This window comes from Aptenodytes patagonicus, chromosome 3 (genome assembly GCF_965638725.1).
Source record: "Aptenodytes patagonicus chromosome 3, bAptPat1.pri.cur, whole genome shotgun sequence".
NCBI classification, from domain to species: domain Eukaryota; kingdom Metazoa; phylum Chordata; class Aves; order Sphenisciformes; family Spheniscidae; genus Aptenodytes; species Aptenodytes patagonicus.
The window spans coordinates 78,448,538-78,465,993 of record NC_134951.1 but is presented as its reverse complement, the minus strand read 5'-3'; the positions used below and the strand labels follow the sequence as shown (position 1 = coordinate 78,465,993).

At 45.6% G+C, this 17,456-nt stretch overlaps 2 protein-coding genes across 4 annotated transcripts; both read right to left on the bottom strand.

Annotated features, from left to right (window-relative positions):
- Positions 1–458: 458 nt before the first annotated feature.
- On the bottom strand, positions 459–12,629 carry PNLDC1 (PARN like ribonuclease domain containing exonuclease 1). Of its 2 annotated transcripts, none has more exons than XM_076333935.1 (19): positions 12,554–12,629; positions 11,947–12,004; positions 11,752–11,825; positions 10,761–10,794; positions 10,510–10,633; positions 9,706–9,794; positions 9,313–9,413; positions 7,925–8,004; positions 6,764–6,901; positions 5,747–5,816; positions 5,406–5,491; positions 5,123–5,178; positions 3,975–4,042; positions 3,050–3,103; positions 2,791–2,833; positions 2,119–2,218; positions 1,464–1,639; positions 1,193–1,291; positions 459–623 (listed from the first exon to the last, which is right to left on the bottom strand). In XM_076333935.1, the coding sequence occupies exons 1-19, from the start codon at positions 12,627–12,629 to the stop codon at positions 551–553; spliced, it is 1,599 nt and encodes a 532-aa protein (XP_076190050.1). In that variant the 3' UTR covers positions 459–550. The 2 variants fall into 2 exon arrangements, with proteins under 2 accessions (XP_076190050.1, XP_076190051.1); XM_076333936.1 differs by having other exon boundaries at positions 3,975–4,039.
- A 1,152-nt stretch (positions 12,630–13,781) lies between these two features.
- MRPL18 (mitochondrial ribosomal protein L18) lies at positions 13,782–17,292 on the bottom strand. Of its 2 annotated transcripts, none has more exons than XM_076333933.1 (4): positions 16,712–17,292; positions 15,784–15,964; positions 14,228–14,462; positions 13,782–13,984 (listed from the first exon to the last, which is right to left on the bottom strand). In XM_076333933.1, the coding sequence occupies exons 1-4, from the start codon at positions 16,773–16,775 to the stop codon at positions 13,913–13,915; spliced, it is 552 nt and encodes a 183-aa protein (XP_076190048.1). In that variant the 5' UTR covers positions 16,776–17,292; the 3' UTR covers positions 13,782–13,912. The 2 variants fall into 2 exon arrangements, with proteins under 2 accessions (XP_076190048.1, XP_076190049.1); XM_076333934.1 differs by having other exon boundaries at positions 15,784–15,940.
- Positions 17,293–17,456: the final 164 nt, after the last annotated feature.

Below are 17,456 nucleotides of genomic sequence, written 5' to 3'. Positions count from 1 at the left end.
GTCTATCCTCAGCTCCGCTGCCACTGAAGATACCACTGCACGACACTGACAGCACTGCAAATTATTGCTATTCCCCAGAATCCTTCGTGAGCCCCAAGAGTGGTTTCTCCATCAACTCTGCCCATTTTCATTTGGTAAATGGTGACATTTCCCCTGCTTTACAACTGAAGCTAAAAATAGCCCCTTTCATTTCAGAACTTCCTGAACTTCATCAGAAGTGTGTTTTATGCAGCAGCACAAGCACTGGGAACAAACTGGGGTTATGAATAGCTGTGAAGAACCAACAGAGGATCAAAGTAAATTAGGCATCGAAAGAACCCGTCTCTCCCTCTTCAGGAGGGGACTATGCTTTGAACAGATTACAAAACACCACAAATTGGAAACCAACACATCCTCTTTAAAAACACATTTCCAAGAAAGCAGTTAAAAACACTGTTCATAGCTGGGTTTTTTTGCTCATAGTTTATTGGATGAGATGAAACAAAACAAAATATAGACAAACAAAAAAAATAAGATCTGCATTCCTCATGTCTCATCTGTAGGGCGTCCTTTAGAACGAACAGCAGGGAGCTCCTCCGAGTACAAAGGCCAAGAGAGACCACAGTGCCACAATACCAGAGACTCTAAAGGGCAAGAATAATAAAATGCTGTTAAGCTACTTATATTTAGGGCTTAATTTTGTTCTTACTAAGCACTGAGATTCTTTTCCAAACCATGTCAGGCCAGAAATTCACCCTTTGTGAGCATCGCTGTCACCGCCTCACAAGAGGGGTGCACTTTGAATCTGGAATTCTCTCCTACTACCGAGCTTTCGACTCTGCTGTAGAAAAAACACATCCATCCCACACTTGGGAGACTCTGCCATTCTCTCCTCAAGCTCATTAGAGGTAGCACTACAGCTCATTAAGATAACCCTGTCTGTTATGACAGCACAGACATAGGTTTGTGCTATCCATGCGGTAACGTCCCCCGGTTAATCAGGATCAAGGTTAAAGTCCAGCTGCCCGGGGCTGAAAGCTGACAAGCAGCCACCCAGCAGTCGGCAAGTGAACCCGCTTCCGAGCCCCTTGTTCTCCTGAAGGGCTGGCAGAAGGACATCGCGACAGAGCGGCAGACTGCTGCCGTGACAGGGCCAGGCACCCCGAGAGGAATGCCCTTCTCCCTCCCCATTCCTGCGATTTCCCTAACTCACTGCAGCAGGCAGTTCACGCACGGAGAGTGCCTCCAGTGGCGATAGACGGAAACCCGCAGATGAGGGTGATGCTTGTAATCTCGCAGAACGCACCTGACGCTGTAATGAAAGCGGATGTCACGAGCCGTGGCTTGCAGGCTGCTTACAGCATCCCACAGCTCAGGACAGGAATCTCTTTATCTAAGAGTTGCCACAGCAGAGGGAGGGTGGGATGAAGACTTGGATCAAAGAGGATCAAGGGACAAAAAATTGAGACTTTCCGGTCACTTACTGCTTAAATTTATTGGAGAGCAGAATGAACTGGTTCTTTGAAAGCCGTCTGACATCAAAGCGACAAAGAGCTTTAAACTCTTGGTAAATCTGCCTTTCATTCAGCCCTGGCCAGCCTCGGACATGGACAACCAAGAGAGGGGGATGTTGGCAGGGAGCATCTTCCCCAGAAAAATTCTGGAAAATGTACAATACTGAGACATATCTGAGTCCAGAAAAACTATAGAAGCACTACTAATATAATCAGAAAATATGCAAAACGTGACACATAAGACAGGTTGTACAACACAGCTGTTGGTGTAAAATTATTTTTTTGTCCCAAGATTCTTCTAAACATGAGTCATAAAAGCAAACTGCCACAACTACCATGGAGAAACCACCAGAGAAACAGCAAGCTCTCTTGCAGAGCAGAGAGAATTAGGGCAACGTAAACTGACTAATGCCATCTTACAGGATAACAATATTAAAACATTTCACAAAGCAGAAACTCAACTCATTTGCCATTTTGAACAGTCAGTTGTGTCATTTGTATGATGGCAACTTCTGCAAAGGTGGGCTCAGGCACTGGTGGATTTTTCTCCCCTAATGAAGCCCTCAACTAGGCTACTGACGTACGCGCCCCACAAACTGGTCACAGACCTGCAATTCATACGCACAATGCTTGAAACACCACCTCGGATGAAATTCACTTTGTTCAGATACTCGGCTAACACGGTGAGATACTGAGAGAAAGAAGGATCAGCCTCCACTGCATCACTACATCAGAAAACAAAATGGAACAAAGTTTTGTTTCTCCAGCGCTGCACTGCTGCACAGCGTCTCTGGAGCACAGAGCTCCTGAAGCAGCTCTTTAACTAGTGACAAAATAGGTATTTCAGATCTTGGTATCTCCTATGGAAGTCGAAAAGCTGCAGGCAAAGGGAAGGGATTTCAACAACTGCCTCTTAGGAGCTTAACTGAAGGCAGTGAATCACACAGATTTCAAAAATGGAAACTAATGGAAAATTATTTGACCCTTACCCAAGTGAACTGAACTTGAGAGAGCTTGTTCAAGGATAAAGGAGTCACAATGCCATTTCCCAACCTCTGAGCCATCGCATGGCCCCTGATTTCATTTTTTAAATGTCAGCTTTGACATAAAGCTACTACTTTCAGATTTATAAAATGAAAATCTAATTAGAACAGTGACATTTCCAGTAACACTTTCTCTTATCCAAAAGGAAGGCCAGCCTGCAAAACAAAAAGTCAGCCAGAGCGAACTGATGACTGCTTTCCGTAGGACCCATCCATGTAATGCCATTTTCAGTAAATATTTAAACACCACTCACTCTGTGGATCTGCACAGTAGCAAATGAGCTGACTTCAGAAGAACTAGAAGGAGGAATAATGAGGTGGCATTAGAACAAAGCTAAAGGATCATAAATAAACAAATGGAAAGCAAAAATTCACTAAAGTGCAGCTAAGTTACTAAGAGCAACAGACAGTATATAAACAAATATTTCTTAACATCAGATAGAGCTACAGAGCAGGAAAGGAATTGCCAAGTCCCAACACAAACTCCGAAGAAGTGTTTAAGAAGCGTTTTACCTGAACCACAGAGAAATGCATCATAGCCTGCCTCGTGAGGAGATTTCTTCTCAGCTGTAAGTGCCCGACAAAATCAAAAAGGAGTAAACACCTTTAGGACACTGTAGAAACTGCCCCACTGCAGAATCCGAACATTCATAAGATCCACTGTTCTGTTTTGGAGTTTCTTTTCCCCCACCCTCAGCTCTGTTTCTTTCCTCACCCTGAAACCTTTACACCCCATAGAAAGTCTGTGCTTCTACATGCTTTTTAAGATGATACCAACAAAAAGGCAGCAGTTATACAAATGGCTGAAAAGCTTAGCAAGATGCACATTAAAAAATTTTAACTTTCATGAAGATCTAAACCAAACTGTGTTGTATATGTTATTGATGGTATGGGAACCATTTCAAAACACAGGAGGCCCTGCACTGCAGGACACCATGCTGCCAGGAGAAGCCAGGAAACGTCTGCCTCACAGCCAGTATCACACCGTGTACTGAACACAACCTCCTGCACACGCAGCACCACTAACCCTGCACATGAGCCACTGAGCTCCCGCTACTTTCTGGGACCTCCCTGCCATTAGCTCACGCTATTTTCCATTCTAGGACCACTGCTTCCCACCTCCCCTTGCCCCTTCCAAGGGCTACCGACTCTTCACAGCCCCAAGTCGGGCTCAGTTCAGCCCAACTTAGTGTAAATGCCATTTGTGCTAGCAGCATGATGCAAACCTGCCCTGCATTACCCTCAGCAGCTACCAGGGATGTGCTGAACACATGACGTTCTGGGAGCCAGGCTTTGGGTCTGGACAAAAACGTGTATTGGTAGCTCTGTGCAAATTCAGCAGACCCACTGGCACTCACTCATGCTTTGCATGTGGACATCCAGAGTAAAACAAAACGCTTTTAGCTACCCGACGTTGAAGATTTGCTTAAGAACATACCATATCTTGAGCAGTCACTTGCAAGAGCTATCACTGGGCACGTTGGATCTTTGGGATTTAGGTTGCTGCTGAAGACAAGTGGATGTGTAAGATTTTTGTCTTTCCTCATTACGTTAGAGACAAGTTACTGTTCTCTAGTGACCTGTGGCTTCATTTCAGGAAAAGCTACTGAAGACTTTAAAAGGAACTTTGGTAGTATTCTGTGAAAAAGCTAAGATACTTAGCTGAAAAATAGCTACCAGTTTTCTTCCTGAAAGCTAACTCCTAAATACTTCCTCAGTCTCTTCCCCGAGTCAAACCTTCTAAGCAGCAAGTCTGCTCTAATTACGTACAAAAAATGTGAACAGAACTAAAAATCAATGGAAAACTCTAAGGAAAGGGGTTGACTAGATGGTTCTATTTGAATGGGGAACTCTGGAGGACAGATTAATAAACAGATACCCATGGAATAACTAAAATAAAAGAAAGAACAAAGCAGCACAAAAAACTCATGAGAATCTGCACTCTGAAATTGCTAAAACAAACAAAAAACCCCAGAATCCCAGTACTATTTTTATAAGCACTAATTTTGCATCTCCTTCTTAGGAGTAGGGGGTGAGGGGAAGAGGCAAAATTTTCCTTTTCTTAGCAAAATTGACATGAAAACAATTTATCCACAAAATAATTGTAAAAAAGAGTACTCTTCTACCACATCATGGCTAAGCTCATGAGATAATGATATCTACTCATGTGCTCCATTTGAACATTGTATTTAGGTACTGCTTTGGGCTCAGTGCAGCTCTTTCTTGGGTGCTGGCATTCGAAATTAGGGTGTATTTTCACTGAGAACTGAAACTCACTCATTTCGTAACACGACATAAGCAACATACAACTCTAAAGTTATACGTAAGGCTGTCTGCAAGCCAAACTTGTCACCAATGAAGTAATGGTGGTACAATATGAGAAGTGACTTAGAACAAATAATTTATTGCACAATTACTTTATAAGAAAGATGAGCAAATCTTTTGCTCTTAAATTTAGAAAGACAAGAAACCAGCTGAAAAACATTTGGGAGGAGCAAAAGTATGAATATATGAAATGGCTGACTTCGAAATATCTTTCCCAAGAAAACAAAGGGATTGCTGAAGGCTTTATGGCCCACCACTTACCTGCACAAAACCGCATACACCTCCAAAAGATTAGATACTCGAGGAAACGGACATTTCTATAAAAGAAGAACATGTTAGAAAACCAACCGAGACAGACCTCGTGGTAAGTGAGCTCATTTACTGGTACTGCTGATTCATTAAATGAGATCTAAAATCAGAACGTCTCAGGGCAACACTGAGAACTGGTCACAGTTCTGTAACCACAGGGCACTAAGGAAAGATACCCTCTCTTTTGGGTAAAAGACAAGCTTTAACTCCAAACAAAAAGACCTTTGCATCTCACCTTCCAGATGGATTTCGTTACAGTCTTGGTGTCTATGAGGACAGGAAACAGGTTGTGAATGTTCCTTTTAAACTCCTCATAGCTTTCTGAAAGCAAAACACATGTGGAGAAAGACATCATAAAACTGAGGAAAAGCCAATGGTATTTCAAATGAGTAAGAAAGAGAGGTGAAGTCAGAGGAACGATGCACTGCTCCAGCAGTTAGAGCTCAGAAGAGGCAACTAGCACTGCCGCTTGCTAGGCACTGTGGGTGGCTGGGGTGGCAAATGACCACTGTGCTTATTGTCCCATCCCCATTGCAAAGCCAGCAGCCTGGGAACAGCTGCTATGTACAGCATTACCTGGAAGGGGCTTGTAGAACTTGTCGTGAAGATGCATAAGGTCCATAAGCATGTTGTGTCCCACCAGGGGCTATGGGAAGAATATAAACATAACAGCCCATTGGAGCATACTTTTGATGAGAGCTCAGAGATAACCAATTTTAGGCATGCTCAACGGCTGTAACCCTTTCCTCCGGTGGACAGCATCCACACGTGCTCACCCAAAAGTCATTCAGGCTGCAGAGTTCACAGAAGGACTATCGCTTTCAGGAAGTCAAGACTTGTGGACTCTCTGAGGAGGGTATTTTTTCAGCAGCATTCTGGTTGAGTGGACCTAAGGAGCTAGGTGGATTCCCAGTTCAGCTGAACACTGGTAAAAATCTTCCAGCGATCAGATTTATAGGCTCACTCACAAGGGGAGGGACAGCCTTTGCCTGCACATCACCCATAAGTCTTCTGAAGCTGAAATTCATTTAATAATCTGCATACAGAACATAAGCATTTCCATACATAATCAGACCAATGGTCCACATGGTCCAATAAACTGGTCTGTCACATGCTGAAAAGCGTAACTTGCCCAAAAGGCAAGATTCTGCTCAGCTCCTTAGATGGTGTGATGTTACTCATGATGTGCAACACACGGATTTTCAACATTGTTGACTCCTGCATTTTCTCAAGTGACATAAGAAACACATTTCAGAATGGGTTCTGGCTCCCTCTCCCCTGGCTGCACTTGGTTTGCAGGAGCAATAGCAAAGCAACACAGGGAAGTCTAGTGTTTGGATCCATAATTCTGAGCATGCTTTGGGAGTGGGACCTGGTCAGTAAGAAGATATAATGTTTAACACTTGTTTTTTTCTAACCATGACTGCAATCTAAGAATTCATCTCAGTGTTACTGACAACCAAACAGGATGATCACGCTGAATGAGTTGAGTAATTTAATACAAATTACTACTTTATCTGTTATCATCCCTCTACATCCAGTGTAGCAAATGAGAGAGAGATGAAAAATGAGAGCGGAGATAAGGCATTTTACCTTCTTGGCTTCAACAAGTGTCTGGAAGACATTGGTGAAGCCCCGGGCAGACAGTAGAATGAGTTCCTTCTGGCAGCAGTCATAAGGAGAGTTCTCCAGAAGCTGACGATGCTGTGGACTCACTTTTTTCACCATTACCTGAAAAGAACGGTCATTGGGTCCCTCAGCTTCCCATGCTAGTTGTACGTACATTGCTTACTGGGGTTCAGTAATGCTGAGGACAAGTTCAGCTTCTAGGCTATGAAGGATGGAGAAACAGTGCATCCCCTGGGACCTCAGGACTGTCTCACTTCTCTTCCATATGGAGATCAGTGCACCAGCAACTAAGAGAGACCTGCTCTAAAGGTGTCTTATCAATACTTCTCTTGTTAAGAGGATGGTTCCTACCACAGTTTTTTTGAAGCACAAAGGAACATAATTCAATTTAACTTCACACCAATATGGTACGTTCATGGCACCAAAAACCAGAAACAAACAGCGATCACACAAAGTGAGTCCCCAGAGGCTATGCTTCAGGTGAGAAGGCTGGGTAAATCTGTTACTCTGTTGACACTGATTATCAGACCAAAATAGTACTAATGCAAAAAAAGAAAAAAACACAAAACAAAAAAACTTCTGTAACCTACTTCTAAGCAACTGATTGGTATCATACTCATACCACGTTTTGAGAAGTCCACAGCCATAGGTTTAATTCAGAAAATATTGCACCAAATGTAAAATAGCAATAGCAAATAGCAAAAACAGCAAGCCATATAACAGAGTAAAAGTCTTCAAAGCAACTACATGGCAAAAATCAGCAAAGGAAAACCACAAAAAAAGGCTAAAAAACTGTACATTCTTGTGGAGGTATTGAAGGAGAGATCTAACAAAGTCTGGAGACACAGAGAGGGTCCCTCCAGAAGTACCCCAAGGACAAGCACTTCCAGCTCAACGTATTCTGTGGCTACAGGACAAACAGAAACCAAAGTTACTCAGTTTTCTGGATCCCTTTTCTTGGGATCCCACAATCAAGACTTCCCAGAACATTCCTTTGTCATTGTCTGCTCCTCCTGGACCCTATCATTAAAAGTACAAGCAACATTTCAGAGTCCCTGCAAGAATGCCAGCCCTATCTGTCTAGATAGAAACCCTCTTTTCAAAAGGTCCACATTTCCATCTCACCTTCTTGTCTCCAAGAGGCTGTGTCCAAACATTTTGGAGAGCCTGTCTCAGAACCAGCTGAACTTCAAACATCTGATAGCCTGAGAACAAAAAAAAAGTAGTAGTAAAAACTTCAGAGGTGCAGACAAGCATATTTAGGAAATCACATTTTTCTAGACAGAAGGACTGACCAGATGTTTCTGCCCCAGTGTACAGAAAATACTCCTGAATGTATGATCTTGGTACATCACCATACACATGACAGGGAAAAAAAAAAAAACAACAAAAAAGGCAAAACAGAAAAAGGTCACAGTGAGAATTTTAGACAAATTAGCTTTTGTGACAACACAGAGGCAAGGAAAAGACTAATTGAAAAGAAGAGGGAGGAAGGCGGCTACTCTGAAAAAGACTGTCTGTGGTTTTGAAGGTTTCAGAGCAACACACCCAGAAGCCAAGCACAGATAAGGGGTACCAACACATTTTCCCCCACAGCTGATAAGGAACTAACCCAGTCCTCTTCTGAACAGCATGCAAAAAGACACCTTAATCAGTCTTATTGCTTACTTAAATGTTTTGTCACAGGTGCTCACTGTTGCCAGACCCTATTAAAGTATCTACTACAGCTGATGTAGCAGATACAAAACACAGCACACTCCCCACCCCCTGTATTTCACACTCTGCAAAAAAGCATCACAGACAAAGCCTTAAATACAAAAAAGGTTATGAAGGACAGAAAGTATTTTATTCCCTGACCTAGAGGATTAAGATTTGGTTTCTGTGAGCAAACCTACAAACTATTCTCTGCTACAATTCCCTGTCCCTCAACTCCTCCAAAACAGCACAGAAATTCCTCAGCTCTGCTACAGTGCTCCCAAAAGCTAACGCAGGTGGTAAGTGGCCTGTTTATCCTCAATGGCATATATATGTGTCTCCATGGATCTCCTTGTTGCTCCACGTGAGAGGGAAGAAACTCTGAAAGGAGACCCGCCTTTCCCTTCTCCAAGGGGAAGAAAACAAAAACCAGATCACCCAGGATTTAAAACATGCCAAAAGTTGTCCTGATTCAGAGCAACTACAAATTCTCCAGTTGCTGCTCTGAAGAAGCACAAAACGGAAGTCAGTTACCACAAAGCATGCTCCAAGCACCTAGACATCCACTTCCACTACAGAAAGACCCACCACCCCAACAGAGCAGAAAAGCAGAGTCCAGAGGTGAATGCCTGACAGGAACTGAGGCACAGACAGGGGCAAAGAATTGCAAAGGCAGGATGGGCACAGATGCTTTCACTCTCAACAGAGCAGTTTAACAGAACAGGCAGCAAAAGACCATAGCAGCCCCAGAGGTTCGGGAGAAGTGATAAAGCCACTTGGAGCCCACAGGTGCCTAAGGGAGGCACTCTGTTTCATACCACTCAGATCCTGCAGAATCATAGTCTCCTCTTCCTCTGCTGCAGCTATCCAACAGGTCACTTCATCAATAGCCTTCTTCAGCACATCCCTGTCCAGAGCACTAAAGCGGGATCAGGGGCAAAGAGGCAGAGTGTGAGAAAAAGCTCTTTACAGATGGAGCCTTGTGCCTTGCTGTGGGAATGCAAAAGCATCACTTCCCAACATTCACCCCACTCTCCAGATTGTATCCTGTGATCTCAGTCTTCCTTCAGACAGACCACAGCATGCTGGAACAGCTGGCAGCAAGGCATTCAGACCAATAGGCTTTAATATTTCTACAAAATGTGACCTGAGTGAAGGTGAGCCGTCAATACAGTTAGTACTGAGCAGCCACCTCTCTGAACAGTGCTCACCTGCTGACTTTCCAGCTACCCCCCAAGAGTTGCTGGCTAAGGATCTTCTCCTGTGCCTCATTCATGTACGGGATTCCATCTTTGAGGAACTGAGGGAGAAAAAAAAATGCCAGGTTGGTTACTCTCCCCTGGACTTTCTTGCAGCAAATTAGAGAGTAGCAGGTTAGCCAGGTCCAAAACCGGCATATACTTGGAAGATGCTAGTGTTCCTCATTCTCAGAATATCCTCTTCAAACACAAACTGTAGGTAATCCAAGATGCATTCTTACATAAAGGAAGACGTATTCGTGTATGGAGGAAAGACAAGGATTTCTGTCAACTGTAATCAATTCCTTTTGCTCTGCTTTTACCTTTTCTTTAATGAGACACTTCCAGTATCAAGATATCATGATGCTTCCTGTCCAAAACTGCAAAAAAGTGCCCTTATGTGATGACATAGTCTGAATTTCATAGGAAATGTGGCAATACGCAACACGCAGGTAAACTGAGACTTCCCCACCTTCATGGCTAGTAAAGACTCCCACTGGGGTCTGTTTAGTAACTCCTCAGCTCACCAGAGATAGGTTTTCTTTTTTTGAGGTGGGGAAATCGGTCTTAGGCTGACAAAGATGCAGTTATTGCCTCTATGGCAGTTGAGAAAAACCAGCACTCACTCTCCCTGTTGATAATGAATCACGAGGCATTCATACTTTAGCAAGATGCTATTTACCCCAGAAATGTAGCATTTAGGGATATTAATCCTAATTTATCCTGTAATTGCACAGAATTCCTCTGTTCTAGATTTCTGGCAGAGAGATTACATACCTTATTATAGTCAAAGCCATAATGAGACAGGAACTGAATGCTAGATGCAGAGAGGGTGAATTCGACATCCGTAACCCCCAATGTTGAGGGAAAGAGAAAAAAGTTGTATGAATGCACCACATACCTACAATGGAAAGAAAAATCTCTCTAGAAGATAGTTACAATAAATGACCTAACTCCTCCCAAGAGAATTCTGCATAAAATCTCAGCTGCGCTGTCTTCATTATAACAGCAAACTGCTTTTTACTTACTTGTTTGAATTTTCATTTGAGAATATTGCCAGCCCTGCAAGAGAGAGAAACCTGCACTGAAATGGCAATGTTTAGTTGGATTTCTACAGACGCTGTTAAAATTAGATAAGGGATGTGGGGATCCCCTGATGGAGTGCATGTTTTCCATTCACCAATGCCACAGTGCAAATCTTAACAGCAACTGCCAGGCCACGCCCCAGCTCCCTGAGAGCTGAACAGGGAGAAGCTTTTAGTACTAAGTGGGAAAAGCAGTCAAGTCTGGTTAAACAGCAAACAGATTGAGCAATGGGTGAGAAGAGGTGAGTTGGTGACAAAAATCTCCAACTATGCATACAAGGGTCTGTGGGTCCAACTACACTACAAAAGTATTTGGAAAGAGCTAGGCACCACAGAGGACTGAAACATGTTTTTTGCTACTTAGGTTCTTTTTTTTTTCTATTAACCCCTAAAAAGCATGTAAGATCTTACATAGCCTCATACATAAGGCTTTGAACAATATTTTAAAGTTTGGGAACTGGTTTCTTGACCTCTAACTGGTCCTTAACTGTCAATAGCCCTCTACCACCACAGGCCCTTTCTTGTGTTGATTTTTTTTATTATTTTAGGAATATCAGGAATACTAGCCTTCATTTTCCTCTGATAGTCCCCTCACTCGTGCACTATATCAAATGACACAGCGTTGAATAGCAGCTGCTGTCACCTACTTCTTGCTTGCATCCTCTGTTTTAAAAGCCCTATATTTGTATGTGCAATCTTTAGCTACGAACAACTTTAGACCAGTAGAAAGTATACAGCCCACCTGACTTTATATTATTTAAAATATTAAAAAGTTGATAGTATTAAACATCGGGGGGGAACCTACCACAGCAAACAAATGGCTCTGTTACGAGTGAATTAAGACCAGAGCTACCCGCAGGGCCTGCCAGCTGGCAAAAGGCTAATTACCACCAAGGCCTCGGGAGATTATCTTGTGTGTCAGAACAGCACTTACCAAGCTGAGTAACAGTGAAGCGCTGAACACTCTGCCTGGCCTTCAGGTACCGCTCCTCAGGGGAATCAAACAGGCTATGAACAAAATCAGAATTGGGGAAAGGGGAGTGGAAACAGGAAGGTTGGCAGCGCACAGGTTATTCTCACAGAGCTAGAGCAGCAAGTCTCCCTCACATTTCAAGTCCAACAGCTTTACCTGGGTTCATTATTTTGTGGGAAAGTTGAATGTAAGCCAGTAAACTCCGTATCAAGGGCTGTTGAGGTGGAAAGAACACAAAAAAATCTGAAATATGAAGCATGCATTTCACCACCATCAGGACAGGGATCTCTGAAACACCTCTCTTCACCATAACCTCTGTGTCAAACCCGCAACCGAAAAGGCAACCGACTGCTGTGGGAGCGAAGCCTCCTGCTCCCTCATCCCTGCGGCAGGATGAGGAACGGAAACACACACCCCGGGAGGGGCCTGCCTCACTCTTCGGAGTATGTCTGTCCCCCGCCCCGTAACTAACGTCCTGAGCCCCCAACCCACCGAGCCGAGGCCAGCACCGCAGAGAGGGCTCACTTTCCAACCTCTGCTGCCTGTTTTAAAACCCACTGTCTCAGCGTTCGCTGTTCTCGTACACACCAGCGCCATTATCTGTTAAAACACACCCCAACGGCCGCGTCGCTACGGCCTCGCCCCTCGCCAGGCAAGGGCCCACCGCACCCCCTCAGCGGGCGGCGGAGGGCGGCGGCCGGGCGGGCCGCAGGGGCCGAGGGCGCCGCTCACGGCCGACAGGCGGCCCCCCCTCGCGGCTCACCCAGGAAGGCGGCGCGGCGGACGCGGCCCCGCAGGCGCGGCAGACGCCGCTCGAAGCCCGCCGCCCCCACCTCCATCGCGGGCCTCCGCGCCTGCGTGCCCGGCGCGCCCCGCGCTGCTCCGGCGGGGGCGGCTCTTACCCGGCTTTAAAAAAATAAAAAAGTCGGAACCCGGGGTTGGCCCGAGAGTGGCGGTAAGGGGGGCGGGCGGCGCGCAGGGACGCGGAAATAAAAGGCGGGGAGGTTTAGACTCGAAACGTAAAAGGCTGAGAAGCCGCTACGCAGAGCCTTCGCTCACAGGGAAAGCAGAGAGAGCTGCTGTTAAGCATCTTTATCTTCTGGAGATGAAGATCACACAAAGGCTATCACGATCTACAAGTTATTAAATATTGTGAAACAGCACCAACTACTAGGTAAAAATCCAGTAAAATGCCGGGATTTTTTTTTAAGAATGATGTCAGTTGAACGCTAAGGATTTAGTACATACTCCAGAACCGGGCCAGTCTCACATGGCAGTACCCTGGGGCGCAACCCTGGCGTTCATTTCACATCTCCCAAAGTTTGCAAACGCCTGGCAGCAGGTACACCACCAGGTTACAGGTGCGGGGCCACGCTGACCAGGCTGGCCTCTCTGAGCCCAGGGTGCAGCCACAGTGTGCTTCTTGTCACCGCGGGGTCACGCTGCAGGATTACAGAGCCTGGACGTAAGCAGGAGCTCTGCCGATCCGTGGGGCAGACAAGGCGGCAGCGTTGCTCCGTGGCCAAGCAGCAGACAGGCACAGAAAGAGGGCAACAGGCTCCTTACTCCCTACAGCTGGCATTTGTGCAGCTTCCCTCCTAGACCTGCGAGGCTGAAGTAGTTAGAATCTAAGGGTTGCAAGAGAGCTGTGAAGGTGAGTTAGGGGAATTTAATCTTTTTACCAAGTTCAGCACATGAACTATTATAGTTCTAAACATTCACATCATGACTGCATTTTGCTAAATTGGACTGGCCGCGTACATGGATGAAGCATTTCAAAGAGTTCAGCCTAGAACAAACACAAAATCAAATATAAAAAATAAAATATACTTTAAAATTATTGAACTCTGAAATAAATTGTTTGTCTGTCAGGCTGAACTGTAACAGCTTATTCAAGCCTTAAAAGAAAGGTGTTGATGATTTTAGAATCTAAATTATCTAAATGTTGATAATTTAGAATCTTAGAATGTCAAGAAAGTGACATACTTGCATGCGTTTAAAAATATTTTATTGTAAGATGCCACGTTCCAACTCTTTCCAGCTCTGGACCTTCACTGTGCCGGTACACACGCCTAAAGAAGTGATTGTTGTTCCTTGGAAAGTTTTCCCAATGGTCTCCATTTTACCGATAGATTCTTCGTGGCTCACGCAGAACGACACCACCCTCCTCCACAGCTTTTTCGAATTCCTGAATCTTGTTAAAAAGATAGAGACACGAATAAGTACAAAGAAAAGCCATCAGCACCAACATATCAGTGGGGACAGGTTACATGGAGGGGCAGAGGTTAACAGCCTCACTGATGCATAATGCCAGGAATCGCAGCCTGCCAAAGCTACCCTTTTGAGTGTTGCAAGAAGGGACTGCCAAGCCACATAAGAAAACTAACGGTGAAGAGGAGTAGAATTAATGCTTAAAAAGGAAAAGATGGGTACTTGCCGAGTCACAGCGATGTTCCCAGGGGATAACAGCTTTAAAGTTCACAAAGTTGATTCCTGCTTCCAAACAGCGCTGTGCCATTACGCGGCCAAGGTTTTTGCATGCTGTTACTCCCTTGGGACTGTAAAGGTGTCTCTTTATGGCCCACTCTCGGGTAGAGGCAGATACCACAACATCCCCATTACAGCGCTCAACGAAGGCTTCCACATAATGCTGTGTCCGCTCAAGCCGTAATCTGAGTGGCAGAAAGGAATAACACAGATTTATGATGTCTTTTCCAGATCTGAAGAGAGAACACATTCGAATGCTTAAATGCATCTGACTCACTTTAAATAAAACAATGTACTGGAGCTATTAATACAATAATGATTTCTTAATATTGCTTTTATTATCTTATCTAGGTTTTTGCTTACTTTATTAGAACATAAAATAGGACTCATTTTACCAGTTCAACAGAGTGAAATTCACAGAGCGACTTTTCACCAGTTACGCGGGTGACAGCCCTATGCTGCCTCACGCCAGCGCTCACTCCAAACCAAGCACTGTATACCTGCACAGTCTGGTAGGGGTGCTTAGGAACTAGATCAGGGGAACTGCTCCAGCAGAAATGTAACCTTAGGTTTGCTATGCAGTCTCGTAAAGGCTTCTGCTTACACAGCAGGTAACCACTTGTCAGGATCAGCAGGCGGTCAAGCAGTACTTCATAAGCCGTAACACAACCACAGAGTATTAGCAGCAACTATTTTCTGTTGCACTGAGACAATGTCGGATTTCCAGGTATGAACAAACCAGGCGTGGTTCTCCCCTCAAGAACAAAATCATGATTTTGAATCCCCAGCTTAAAATGAACTTATTTTCCAGAGGACAAGCAATCAGCATTTTCTAAAAAAAAAACCCACCCAGACTATTACAGTGCCTCAAATAAAACAACGATGCATGGTCAGCACAGGTCTAGGAGATCCTAAGTTCCCAGCACGGGGCTCATCTCTGGATGGATCCCTATGGAGATGGTGATGGCATGATGTCTCTCTCACCAAGACTAACAGCACCCTGTGGGCGATCCCCTTGCTTGGCTGGACCATACCTCTCTTTCTTACCACTTCACGCAGTAGCTTATCCTGGATTTTATGTTCTAGAAACTGCTGCTGTAACTGCGAGTCTTATACTGGAGGCTGTGTTTTTATACTGTATTCTTGTACCACTTTTTGAGAAGTATTGGTAAAGAGTTTGCTTTTTTTACATATATATATATATAACACAAATGGGTTTTTTTTTAATACATGCCTTTTTTATATATATATATAAAAAAATGCTGCTTAAGCAATCTTACTGCTACCTTAACAATAGATGGAAAGGTCTTCAACGCATACGCTAACTTTCAGGTGATGATAGCCTACTGTTCTCTGAACACAGAAGATACCTGTTAATTAAGAACAACTAAGGGGGGGGTGACTGAGTCAACAACCCAAAAAGCAAATTTGGAGAAATTCCACCTGTTTATTTATTTATTTATTTATTTTAGAGTCTTCATTTCTGCTGGTGACTTTCTGACTCACCTATGCCAGAATTCACGCTTTGGCCACGTTGTCTTCCAGCCACGCTCCTTCCTAGCCAGTGCCAACTGCTCCAAGTTCCGAGGATTCCTGTTAGTGAAGTCTGAGGCAACAATCTCATTTTCGCTTGTGTCCACTTCTGTCTCAGTTCTGAGACTGGCTGTAGTTGATGCAAAACAAAGACCTTGAGGGAAAGCAGGAAATAAAACCCCACAGACTTAAAAAAAAAAGATATAGTGCAGACAGTAGAACAAATACAACACAGAATGATGCAGCTTGTAAAAGTTAGCAGGGCAAAATCAGCTTTTTTTTTTTTTTAAACACTAAATAGATGGATTACCAGAGCTCAACCTGTTTCTCCAATTTATGAGGTGAACTGTATGCTAAAAATGAAAAGTATATTAAGTTTTTAATAGTGGTTCAAAACCCGTGCATAAAATATAAATTCATGCATGACTAGAAGATCCCTAGGATTAAGGCTTTACAAAATACTGAAAGTCAAGGACACAAAGAACCGATAACAGCGCTACCAAATGACAAGGTAAAAATCCTCAGTCCTGTCAGGCTAATCATCACTAATTAAGCTAACAAACGCGAATTTGGAATTAGGCTCGTAAACTCACTCTGCTACAATTTTTGGTCCAGAGGCAGCGAGAACCTCTCACCAGAGTGACGGGCAGGGTCTCTCTTTGTCAGACCGCCCGCCCCTGCCGCACACGCACCAACAGCGCCCCCGTCCCTCAGCAGCCCGAACGGCCGTTACAAGCAGGAGCCCGGCACAGGCCGGGGCCTGCGCACGGCGGAGCAGCCCCACCAAGACACCCGGCCGCCGGATCACCCTGGGACCGGCCCTCCGCCGGCCGCACGGGGGACGCGGAGCCCCCCTGCCGGGAAAGGCCGGCCCGGCGAGCCACAGAGGGGCTGAGCTTACCCGCTCCACGTGCCTGGAGCCTACCGGCCGCCAGCAGCAGGCAGCTGCGGCTGCTCAGCGCCATGGGGAGCCGGTGCCCGCCACGGCCTCGGGCGGCAGTCACCTCCCCTCCGCTCAGGGGCACCTGGGCGCCGCCATCTTGGTGAGGCCGGCACCTTCCCCCGGAAGCCGGCGTCGAGAGGACTTCCTTCCGCAGTTGATGATGTCACGCGGAAGCGCCGACTTCCCCTCTCCCCTCGCCGCGTAGCTGCGGGAAGGGGGCGGCTGCTGTTCCGCTGGCGAAGTACCCCCCGCGCGAGCTCCCTGGGCAAGCGCGTGGTTGTGTCAGTCACGCCTTACAGAACAAAGCAGGAAACCTTTCCCTGGCTCGGAGGACCGCTTTAATTTTTCTCCCCTCGGCAAAAGGGCGGGAGGAGATACCGGTCTGCGGGGACCGGGGCTACGTTTCCTGCAACGGGGTGTAAGGAACAGGGAGCTGGGCCCAGGAAGCGGACGCGCCCGCGTGCCAAAGGCGAGGAGGTGGGCTCCCGTCCTCTCCCAGCGCCTAGCAAAGCCACGGGATAGAAACCAGAGCCGCTACAGAAACAGCCTACCGGCGTTAAATGCAACACGCGTTCTTTTGCGCTGCAGACTTCGGATCTACCGCTACTGAATCAGACGCAAGCGGCGCCGGGAGGCGCGCGGCAGCGGCTGCTCGGCCGGCTCGAGCCGCCCGTCCCGCTCCCCGGCCGCTGCAGGGTTATCC